Raw genomic sequence first — 12484 nt, forward strand, 5'->3', positions numbered from 1 at the left:
TGAGGCGACTGAGGATTTGGGCATGTCTTTTGAAGCATCCTGCCATTGGCCCTACCACAACCATTGTTTCACTAACAGCGATGCTGGCCGTAAATAAGTAAATAAAGAAAACTTTGCCATATTGTTGGTCGATGTCTTTCAGGATCAATGGATGAATCCCTTTTTGTCAATAAAATTAAGTATATTTAACAATTTGGTGTACTACCTCTTTAAATGGCAGTCATTTTTACGACATAAATATGACGCAATTTATATTTACAAAACAAATCTTAAAACTAAATGACACTACTATTAATTGGTGGAAAATCTGCTTTTTAGTACTAATGTGGATTGTACTTTGGAAAAAAGCTTCACATTATATAAGGGAAACACTTATATTTTCGTTTTACAGAGTATGCAAACTGTAATTTTGCTAAAATTGCAGTCTGTTTTTCTGTTGTTGATAACATTATTTATATGTTTAATGATGTTTTGATAAGAATGAAGTTGATATTTCGCTTTGATTGTTGCTTTTTCCAACAGTTTGTTGTTGGGAGCAGAATGACCCCAGTTGGTAATCCATGTATGTAAAATATGTTGGTAGTTTGAGGGTCAAAAGCCGTTTTTTACCAAACGGGATAAAAGAAAGACAGAAATATGTGTGAATCTCAATGATACTCTATGTTCAATTCCCACAGGTGTACCGTTGAGAACATGCCATGCATATTACCTCAGAAAGCAAGCGCACGTATCACAGATGTGTTATAAATCATTCTTTAAAATTGATGGAATGGAAAACTTCTCACAGGAAAAAGGCAGCACAAGCAAGAACCGAAAACCTAAATAAAAGGAGACTTTCATAGAATAGACAATGAGACAACAACTGAAACTCAGTTGGATGTTTTTTTTTGTCATTCATATTTCTTTTTTAAACTAAAAACAAAAAAATAACTAAGAGGAAGGACATCATAAAATCATAAAAATACAAAAAGGAAAATAAACACAACGTTGAAAAAGGATGACGAGAGAAGAGTGTGAGAGACTTGGACGGCAGCAACAGCAGAGGATTGCACATGTCAATGATCCGTTCTATACCTCCCTACCACCCCCTCCACAACCCCTCTGGAAAAAAATAGGGGCAAAAACTAGCACTTGCATCATCCATTAGAAGAGAAAGGAGGAGAGAAATGAAGGGAGTGAGCCTAAGGGGTTTAACAGTGTGCCAAACATCAGTGAGATTTCTTCTCTATAAAAAGAACAGAATGGTGCAGAAATATTCTTCTTTTTTTTCAAATCATCAAACAGGTGAAAGATAATCATTTTTTCCCCACAAATAAAATCAAGAAATCAAGTTGTTTAGTTTTTTGTTCATTTAAAAATGCCTCTGTCCCAGTATCTTTTCACGCCCCTGTTCTCTCATTTAAAGTGTCTGTGTGAAAATATAGAAGAGACCAGTTTTCTTTCCTTTGTCCTTGTCCACTGTAGCGGTTAACAAATGATATAATTGTTTAGAGAGCAGAGTTTAGGGTATGAAGAGCAGTGTGAAGGAGTACTGTGTGTCTGTCTGTATGTACATGTTGGTACCTGTGTGTCTACGCTTGAACCGGTGTGTTTGTGGTTATGTGTGTGTATGTGTGTGTTTCTCTGATTCTTAATGTACCTGTTTTTGCATTTCTGTGTGTGTGTGAATATGTGTTAACTGTGTTTCTGTATGTGTGTGTATGTGTGTTTCTGTATGTGTGTGTGTGTGTTTTTTTGTATGTGTGTGTGTGTGTTTCTCTGTCTCATCACACTTCGGTCTGGAAGTCCCCCTCGGACGTGTCGGGTGTGTTGGCAGACGAGGTGTCCCAGGTGGTCTTGTTTTGCAGCTCCATCCTGTCCTTCTGCTGCCCTGGCACGATGGACAGCTCAGGGGTCATGGTCTTAAAGCTGTCCCAGGAGTGCTGGTCATCTTGGCTTGGGGTCGACTTGTCCTGCACAGGGTCAAAGGTCAAACACACAGGAGAAATGGAGCGTCAGATCTTTTTGATTTCTGTGTGCAATGAATGCTTATTTTTTATTATTATTATTAAACAATGGAGCAGGGTGAAACTTCACCTGGCTAGTTGATCTAACGTCTGTTTTGAGATTTGTATCCTTAATGGTTAAAGTTAGGATTTGGGTTAACTGATCTTATATCTGTGGCCTCCTGGAGAGAGATGGAGTTGCCCCTAGTCACTGATCTAAGTTCAGTTTTTGCATGTTAAACCCCTAACGGTGAAGCTGATCCTACAGTATTCGCCTCAGGAAAAACCCACCAAGGAGACTGGCTGTTTATCAATCCATGGGGATACTTCCGAACAAGCTTATTGCTAATAACTAAGAGCAAATCCCAAACCTACCCTTCAACCCACCATATAGTGCGTCATTGTGTTTGTTTGTGTGTGTGTGTTTACTCTTCAGAGGCACATTAATGGTGTATCATAGCAACACACCTCATCTGTGTGTCTAGGTATGGCAACTTTGAATTGAAAGGCATGTTACAGACTGGTATAATCCAGTTCATTGAAATGCTTCAAACTAGATAACAACCTTACTTAAGAAAAAGCACCTGACCACACCACATGAATGCTAATGTCACAAACTGAGCTGCGTATCCGTCTATGGCACTGCATCGCAGTGTTGCAGCGTCACTGTCATTACCGGCCGTGACCGGGAGTCCCATAGGGTGGCACACAATTGGCCCAGGATCGTCCCGGTTAGGGGAGTGTTTGGCCGTGGGGTCTTTACTTGGCTCATCGCGCTCTAGCGACTCCTTGTGGCAGGCCGGGTGCCTGCAGGCTGACTTCGGTCATCAGTTGAACAGTGTTTCCTCTGACACAGCTGGCTTCCGGGTTAAGCGAGCGGGTGTTAAGAATGACTCGACCTTCACCTCTACCGAGCCCGTTGGGGAGTTGCAGCGATGAGACAAGATCACAAAATTAGGAGATAAAGGGGGTAAAATTTAAAATAAAATAAAATCGAGCACAGATACTCTGCTAGCATAAGCTCATCGTTAGCATTATAATCTCTATTTCATAAAATAACGCATTCTCGTACTTTTCTCTTAGTTTTTTTAGTTCAACGCTACCTGCTTTATCCCCTGCTATCATCTCCAATATCTCCCAATCAATCTGCCCTGGCTCTCACCGGACTCAGCCTGTCTATCTATCTATCTATCTATCTATCTATCTATCTATCTATCTATCTATCTATCTATCTATCTATCTATCTATCTATCTATCTATCTATCTATCTATCTATCTATCTATCTATCTATCTATCTATCTATCTATCTATCTATCTATCTATCTATCTATCTATCTATCTTCTAGAATCTAGAATGCTTCCATTTCTATGGGTGCAACAGTGGCTAAATGGATGGACCTGGACCAGGGTTCTCTCCAATTCTCCTGGAAAACTACTAGGTGTGCAGGCTTTTGTTCAAGCCCTGCAGTAACACACCTAATTGGAATGTTCAACTAATCAAAGTCTTCCCTCTGGGCCATAATTAGCTGAATCAGGTGTGTTGCTGCAGGGCTGGATCAAAACCCTGCCCACCCAGCAAGCCAGTAGCTACAGTGCCTTGAGAAAGTATTCATACCCCTTGACTTATTCCACATTTTGTTGTGTTACAGCCTGAATTCAAAATGGTTTAAATTGATTTTGTTTCTCATCAATCAACACACAATACCCCATAATGCCATAATGTTGGACCAGAGTCAGAGAATCCTGAGGTGAACCATTTGTAATGTCCAATTAAATTACGCTTATTATGGGCTCCCGAGTGGCGCAGTGGTCTAAGGCACTGCATCTCAGTGCTTGTGACATCTCTACAGACCCACTGGTTCGATTCCAGGCTGTATCACAACCGGCCGTGATTGGGAGTCCTATAGGGCGGCGCACAATTGGCCCAGCGTTATGCAGGTGTAGGCCATCATTGTAAATAAGAATTTTGTTCTTAACTGACTTGCCTAGTTAAATAAAGGTAAAATAAAAATGACTTCATCACACAGAACTCTGTAGCATAGATAGGTTCATGGACAGTCACTGCCTCGAATTAGTCCTTTTGGAAGTTTTCGTTGGTAAGCCCTTCTTCTGTAGCGTAGATATTAGAGGGGGAGGAAGATAACCCACTGTAGGTGATTTCCTCATGGTAAGAGTTGGTTGGATGGCTTTAACCAATGACTATAATGTCACATAAAATCAAATCAAATGTTATTTGTAACATTTACATTTTAGTCATTTAGCAGACGCTCTTATCCAGAGCGACTTACAGTTAGTGAATACATGTTTTTTTGTTTTTTTATTATATATTTTTTCCATACTGGCCCCCCGTGGAAATCGAACCCACAACGCTGGCGTTGCAAACGCCATGCTCTACCAACTGAGCTAAATCCCTGCCGGCCATTCCCTCCCCTACCCTGGGCCAATTGTGCGCCGCCCATGAGTCTCCCGGTCGCGGCCGGCTGCGACAGAGCCTGGATTCAAACCAGGATCTCTAGTGGCACAGCTAGCACTGCGATGCAGTGCCTTAGACCACTGTGCCACTCAGAATACAACAGGTGTAGACCTTACTGTGAATGCTTACTTACAAGCCCTTAACCAACAAAGCAGAATTATTTTTTAACTAAGTAAGAAAACTATTTGCAAAAAAATACAATATATATAATAAAATAAAATAAAGTAAGAAAAAAGAGTCTCTTGCTTCTATACAATCTCTGATGTAGTATGTTGTTATTGCTATTGCCAACGACCACCTGAGGTGGACAATTTGAAAAGCACCTCCCAAATCTGTCTAAATGGATTCACTGGCAGGCAACCCCTGGTCCTCTTCCTCCTACCCCCTCTGATGACAATGAATTGTGTGTCTGAATGCGTATCCGAGTCAATTTGGATGAAATCAATGGCGCTGTTACACGCCCGTGGGCCCAGCCCCTTGCTTTGTGTGTGTATCTGTATGTGTGTATCAGTGTGTGTGTGTTTGTATCTGTGTGTGTGTGTGTGTGTGTGTGTATCAGTGTGTGTCAGATGGCGGAGATTGAAGAACATTGGCCAATATAAGCAGAGTCATGCTGTTCATGCCCCACCTTAACACGCTCCTGCTATCCCTTTATTTCTCTCTGCATCCTCTCTTTCCATTTCTTTTTTGCTCACCCTCTGTCGGTCTCTCCATTCTGTCTTTCCCATCTACCGCTCTCTTTATCAAATACTAACTAGGTCTGCTCATTTATCTTAGAAAACACACACACACACACCATGATTTTCTATAGTGGTCCTCACACAGCCTGTTGTGACTCTGCCTGTTGTGACAGCACTGACCACCAGGAGGCGATATTAGCCTGATTATAATTCTCCCTGCGTCGTCTCGGACTGGAATTCTAAAAGCTTAATCTGGGAGGCAATTTGCATGCTAAACGAAGGAACATTTTGTAATGCAGAAATCTGGGTAATGCTTCAGTCAAGCCTAACTTTATCCCCGGCAGACTATGCTAACGCGATTGTGCTGCTGGTGTGTGCCTAGCCTACGCTCTCCTGTTCTCTCCCTCCATCTCCCTCCATCTCCCTCTCTCTCTGCCTCCCTCAGTCCAGCTCTCTCTCCTTCCCTCTCCCCCCCCCCCTGTCTCTCTCTCTCTCTCTCTCTCTCTCTCTGCCTGCCACTTCTCTTCTACTTACACTCAAAGAGTTATTTTCACCTCCGGCAGACGAAATGCTCCATTGCCTTTCCCTCTGTTGCGATATGATGGAGAGGGACAAAGAGAAGAGGAGGGAGGAGAGAGAAAGACAGAGAGAGAAGAGAGGGGAATCACAGTCACTGACAGCTCTGCCCTGAAACAACAACAATGTTGTTCTTCTACCTCCAGGGGCTCTCAGCTTTACATAGTCTCCCTTTCTATCATTCATCCTCTCACATTCATCCTCTCACATTCATCCTCTCCCGTTCATCCTCTCACGTTCATCCTCTCCCATTCATCCTCTCACGTTCATCCTCTCACGTTCATCCTCTCACATTCATCCTCTCACATTCATCCTCTCACATTCATCCTCTCACATTCATCCTCTCACACTCATCCTCTCACATTCATCCTCTCACGTTCATCCTCTCCCATTCATCCTCTCACATTCATCCTCTGCCATTCATCCTCATTCAACCACCACAGACATACACACTGCACAGTGAAACACCACAGACACACACTACACAGTGAAACACCACAGACACACACTGCACAGTGAACCACCACAGACGTACACACTACACAGTGAAACACCACAGACACACACTGCACAGTGAACCACCACAGACGTACACACTGCACAGTGAAACATCACAGACATACACACTGCAAAGTGAAACACCACAGACACACACAATGCACAGTGAAACACCACAGACACACACTGCAAGAAACATACACACAGTTGGAAATGTGTAAAAGCTATGCCTTTGCTAATCTAATTATAAGAATGAAGAAGGTTATGGCAATTCTGGTCACTGGCAATGGAGAGACAGAGAGAGAGAGAGAGAGAGAGAGAGAGAGAGAGAGAGAGAGAGAGAGAGAGAGAGAGAGAGAGAGAGAGAGAGAGAGAGAGAGAGAGAGAGAGAGAGAGAGAGAGAAGAGAGAGAGAGAGAGAGAGAGAGAGAGAGAAGAAGAGAGAGAGAGAGAGAGAGAGTGGTCAAAGGAGTGAGAGAGAGTGGTCAAAGAAAGGAGAGGGATGACATGGCAGAGAGAGGGAGAAGGGAGGGCTAGGAGAACATCTTAAAACCTCCCCCCTCCGTATCTACCTGCCCTTCCCTCTATCACTCTGTCACTCCCCTACTTCCTACTTTCACTTTATCCTTTGCTCTTGCTTTCTCTCCTGTGCTGTTTTATCATCTCTCTCTCTCTCTCTCTCTCTCTCTCTCTCTCTCTCTCTCTCCTCTCTCTCTTCTCTCACCAGCTTCTCTCTTTCTGTCATCTCTCCTTCTCATCAGCTTCTCTCCTTCTGTATCTCTCTCTCTCCCCTCATCAGCTTCTCTCTTTCTGTCATCTCTCTCCCTCTCATCAGCTTCTCTCTTTCTGTCAGCTCTCTCTCTCCCTCATCAGCTTCTCTCTTTCTGTCATCTCTCTCTTTCTCCCTCATCAGCTTATCTCTTTCTGTCACCTCTCTCTCCCTCTCATCAGCTTCTCTCCTTCTGTCATCTCCCTCTCTCTCTCTCTCTCTCTCTCTCTCATCAGCTCCTCTCTTTCTGTCCTCTCTCTCTCATCAGCTCCTCTCTTTCTGGCATCTCTCTCTCATCAGCTCCTCTCTTTCTACCATCCTGCTTCTAAATCCCATTGGTCTAACAACATCCAATGAGGAAAACAACACGAGGGAAACCAACCAACAGCATCACCACCTCCACCGTCATACAAGCAGGACGTGACATCACAGTGACATCACAGTGACATCACATGTCAAAGTTCACAAAGAGAAGAAAATATACAAAGGAAGTGGTCAGAGAGACTTACAAGCATCAGAGAAACCTACAAGCATCACACAATGTTCAGGTGGAAAGGAGACAGGGGTATCAGTACAGATACATTTACATTTACATTTACGTCATTTAGCAGACGCTCTTATCCAGAGCGACTTACAGTTAGTGCATACATTATTATTATTATTTTTTTTTTTTTCATACTGGCCCCCCGTGGGGCCAGTATGTTCTAAACACAGTCACACAGTCACACACTAGTAGATCTACAGATCTATGGTCATCTATCTATTTGTCTCTAGAGAACTCTACCATGGTATGGAGTGGAGAGAACACACAGCCAGACCCCCAAGAGTATACCCCTGGTAAGAGCACAAACTATAGGGCGATGAAGTGGGGTGAGAGGGGTTTACCTTTCTGGTGTTTTCTGCCCTTGGTTCTGCTTGCTGCCTGGCTACAGTCAAACTAAGACAGAGAAACATGCAGCACCAAGCATGACAAAGCCCAACCCAGACAACATACAAAACAAACAAAACAAAAGCAAACAAAAAGAGGCAATGGATTAACAACGTCCCATCGAGAAACAGACAGCTAGTCAGTTACTCACAGACATCAAATTAAAATGATGAATAAATAAATACATTAGAAGACTGATAAATGATTATATAAACAGAAGGACCATTGGACAGCAAGCGAGGCCAAGCATGTGAAGCCCGGGCCAGAGGTCAGTGGGTACCAGAGGAACAGGTAATAATACAGGAAGTAGATAGAATTGTTCTGGGTTCTGATGAGGCAACAGTGGGCTTTGGGTCTCTAAACCAACCAGAAGCTACCAGGGATCAGGTGGTCACTCACAAGTTAATAATCAAGTCTCTCTCTCTCTCTCTCTCTCTCTCTCTCTCTCTCGCTCTCTCTCTGAGTGTCCCATGCCTATATACCCCTATTTCTCTTTAAAATCTCATTACAAATCCCTCCTGCCTGTAGGCCTACAAAGCCATGAGTTCATATTTCCATTTTGTAACTAAGCATGTCAACGTTAGATTAACTCTTTTAGAGATATCTTACCATTACCACAAACAATCATAGAATCATTATTCTGCATCAAGGCCCTATTACACAAGCTTAGAAACAGTCACTGATTGGCCAAACTACGTTGGAGTACAACTAACCCTCAAGTGGAATAATAAACTAGGTTTGTGTTGCAGTAATATGGGTCTTCAAAGGGACTTAACCAGTGAATGCAGCACAGAAACATTATATTAAAGGCTACACATTGCTAACAAACGAGAGATCAGACAACCGCTGCAGTCCTATGCAGGGTTACGTTGTAGTTTCTCGTCCATAAACAGTTCCAGCGAGTGACTCAGCCCTTTCCCCCTCACCTCCTAATTGGCCCAAGGACACTCAATGAGATACATTAGCATCGTGCCCCTTAGTGCGCATCAGAGCTAGCGTTAGCTTCGTTCCAGCCTGGTCTGTCTCCTCATTGATAGAGCCAGGGAGAGCTAGCGCGCTATGCTATACTAACGCTAGGCTACGCTACATTACACTGCACCAGCCCTTGGATTTTTATGGCCAATTTGTGTGGAAGGGAGAAAACAGATGATGAGTGTATACTGGGCGCAGAGGAAGGGGGCATGAAAATAATAAAAAAAACACTAATGAGAGGAAATCATTAGTAAATTAATGCCTCAATTGTGGGCTGAATTTAGAGGGAAACAAACAAGGAAATTAGGGAAATAGAGAGAGGGAGAGAGAAAGAGGAGGAGAAATGTCAGTCCATGAGGACGAATGGAAGAGAGAATGAGATGGAGGGAGGGAGGAGAGGACGAAAAAGAGAGAGAGAGATTTAGATACTTTAGAGCCATTTAGCTCGATGGCAGCAAATTGAGTTAAGGACCTAAGGGTTCGGTAGTGCAGTCAAATTGCCCTCACTGACTCAATAACCCCTAGATCTTTGTCAAAATTAGACACCTCAGCTTAACCTGAGTCACCCTCACATTATTGTGACTATGATTGGCACAATTTCCCTTTGCGGAGGCAACACTATTGCTAGCATTTCAATAACACAGTCATAAATAGATAAACTTTGGAAAAACGCTGGAACCGAACCAAAAGGTCAAATTAGGTCTGCTACTCACCCCATGGTGCTATATATGTCTGTTACATGGTAACATGGATCTGACCTACAGTTGATAAATTGATTAATTTATTAATTGATTGTTTAATTGATTAATTTATTCTTATAATCCAAACAAACACACACACACGCCATATCAACTGCACTGCAGAGAGTAACTGCATCCATTTCAAATCACCATGGATAAAAACACGATCAAGTAGAAGTACTTATTTCCTCTCCGCCTCACTGAGCTCTACACAACTCTGAAACATCATCTGTCTGTCTGGAGAGACCAGAACACGCTTCATTTCCCTCACAGCAAATCAGAGGGAGAGGAAGAAACACAGCCCATTTGAGAGATGAAATATGCATCAGCTCGGCTGTTGTACCGTACAACTGAGCACACACACACACACACAAGCATGCAAACACACACATATACTGTACACACACACACATACACGCAGGCACACACACACACATGCACACACACACACACACACAAACACACACACACATACACGCAGGCACACACGCATACACACACAAACACACACACACACACACACAACAAATACACACACAAACTTAGAGTGCATCTGTCAACGCTTGGCTGGGCACTGCATTCACCTTTTGAACCCTGGGTAACAGAGAGAGAGATGGGGGAGAAAGAGAGGTAGACAGCGAGAGATAGTGAGTGGGGAGAGAGAAAGAGAGAGAGCTAGAGAGAGACAGGATAGAGGTAGGGACAGAGAGAGAACGACAGAGAGAGAAAGAGAGAGAGAGAGAGAGAGCTAGAGAGAGAGAGAGAGCTAGAGAGAGAGAGAGAGAGAGCTAGAGAGAGACAGGATAGAGGTAGGGACAGAGAGAAAGTGACAGAGAGAGAGAATAGTGGAGAGTGAAGGAGAGTAAGAGACATACATTATGTAACGTAAAGTGATGGAGACAGAGACTGAAACGATGTGCAGCCATTCTGAACCTAAACATCAGCGCAGATGCTACGGCTGATACATATTTCAGCAGGCAGCCTACCCCTTTCTCGCCCATCCCTCTCTCTCTTCTATCCTGCACTAGCCAGGGGCCCCCGAAGGGTTCGTTTGTAGTGTCTCCATTACCGAGGCTAGATTGAACAGGGGCTCCATCCATTTGCAGCCATATGGGCCCTGCCGCGGCAAGTAGCTACCAAGCTAGCGGTTCTGTCATCACTTAGAGATGAACTGTTTTTCAGATGGCACTAGCCGTAGCACGAGAGAGAGAAAGAGAGAGAGAGAGAGAGAGAGAGAGAGAGAGAGAGAGAGAGAGAGAGAGAGAGAGAGAGAGAGAGAGAATTAGGAGATTGTGAGAGATGGATTGTATCTGAGTAGGTAGATGTCTGGTAATGCTCGAGACCACTAACAAGCCCACCACTCTCATCAGCCACAAGATTGGATACGATGGGGAAACAGAATAGGAGTGTGTGTGTGTGTGTGTGTGTGTGTTTGCTTGTTCATGTGGAATATGTGAGCAGGTTTCTCGGAGTGTATGTGTTTATTTAGCAAGTGTGTTTGTGTGTGTGTGTGTGTATATTCACATGCCAGTGTTTGTGTGTTTGTGTGTGTGTGTGTATATTCACATGCCAGTGTTTGTGTGTTTGTGTGTGTGTGTGTATATTCACATGCCAGTGTTTGTGTGTTTGTAGGTGTGTGTGTGCTGCAGCTCCTGTGTATGTGTGCGTGACTGTGTCAGTGTGTGTGTGTGTGATTTGTCTGGTATCCACTCATCTGTTCAGTGGCCAGCCTATTGGCAGACCCTACCTTTCTCTACTGACACCCGCATTCTTTATCTCCTCACACACATTTGCTTTCTTACCGTTGACCAATGACAGGCCTTCCCTGCCCATACAGACCACATGGTGCCAGGGCTGTTTCAGTGTCTGGCTTTATCTCTGCTAGTTTATGGACTGGAGAAAAACGTTTATGGGGGGATTTTAAACATTTTACTAATTTAACAGACGCTCTTATCAAAAGCAATTTACAGGATTAACTGCCTTGCTCAAGGCCACAGATAGATTTTTCACCTAGTTGGCTCGGGGATTCGAACCAGCGACCTTTTCAGTTATTGACCCAATGCTCTTAGCCGCTACGCTACCTGCCGTGCAACAATAAACCTGTTTGATTGTTTCATTGGCTTATTATGGATGGATTTATCACTTTCATTTCAATGGGTTTAGGTCTTATTTAGGTAGATTCACTGAAACAGATCCAACACCTGTATAGGTTCACACGTCAAAATAGCCAACGTTATCTCCCATCCTGCCTTTCTAGCATGGCAGATTTATACCCAGTCCAAAATCAACCACTAACCCCTATCCATGCACTTCTCCTAGATCTGAATGATTAGATGAGTGTAAGTCATGTAGCAAATACTCAATCTTCCTGAAGGCTAGGATATGTTTCCACCATCTTGCGTCCACCTATCTAATCTTTCCAGATCTTCACTCAGTGCATCACTAGGCATAGAGGCTAGGAGTTCATTTGGACTGGGGTATGTCCTAAATGCCACCCTATTCGCTATATAGTGCTCTATGGACCTTGGTCAGAAGTTGTGTACTATTAAAGGGAATAGGGTACAATTGGGGATGCAGCCCTGGACAACACCATTCACACGGTCCAACAACAAAAGTACAGTAGAAAGGTTCTAACCATATTGATGTCAACAACACCACCACACCACTAGGGGGCAATCACTAATCTTTAGGGACCTCAAACACAGTAACGGCACTGTGGGGAGGGCTAATGCTGAGGAGAGGTTTTACTAAAGGGGTCATTGAAAGGTTAGAATTTAAAGGGTTCTACGGTTTGTGTGTTGTTTAGCATGCTTACGTTGACTCTCTTTGTAAACCAGGGACATTCTGCATGCTAACGACGGCT

General features: G+C 43.5%; 1 protein-coding gene across 1 annotated transcript in view; it reads right to left on the reverse strand.

Annotated features, from left to right (window-relative positions):
- Window positions 1-1766: 1766 nt before the first annotated feature.
- The window catches only part of LOC311124650 (adhesion G protein-coupled receptor B2-like), a gene marked incomplete at both ends in the record, with an annotated part of 63969 nt that continues 53251 nt past the window's right edge, over window positions 1767-12484 (reverse strand). Inside the window, 2 exons of the mRNA XM_084198762.1 lie at window positions 1767-1952; window positions 5674-5727. Of these exons, the coding sequence (XP_084054888.1) occupies window positions 1767-1952; window positions 5674-5727 (240 nt within the window). The remainder of the gene's footprint in view (window positions 1953-5673; window positions 5728-12484) is intronic.

Source organism: Coregonus lavaretus, assembly GCF_964263955.1.
Source record: "Coregonus lavaretus genome assembly, contig: HAP1_SCAFFOLD_3038, whole genome shotgun sequence".
Classification (NCBI taxonomy): Eukaryota; Metazoa; Chordata; class Actinopteri; order Salmoniformes; family Salmonidae; genus Coregonus; species Coregonus lavaretus.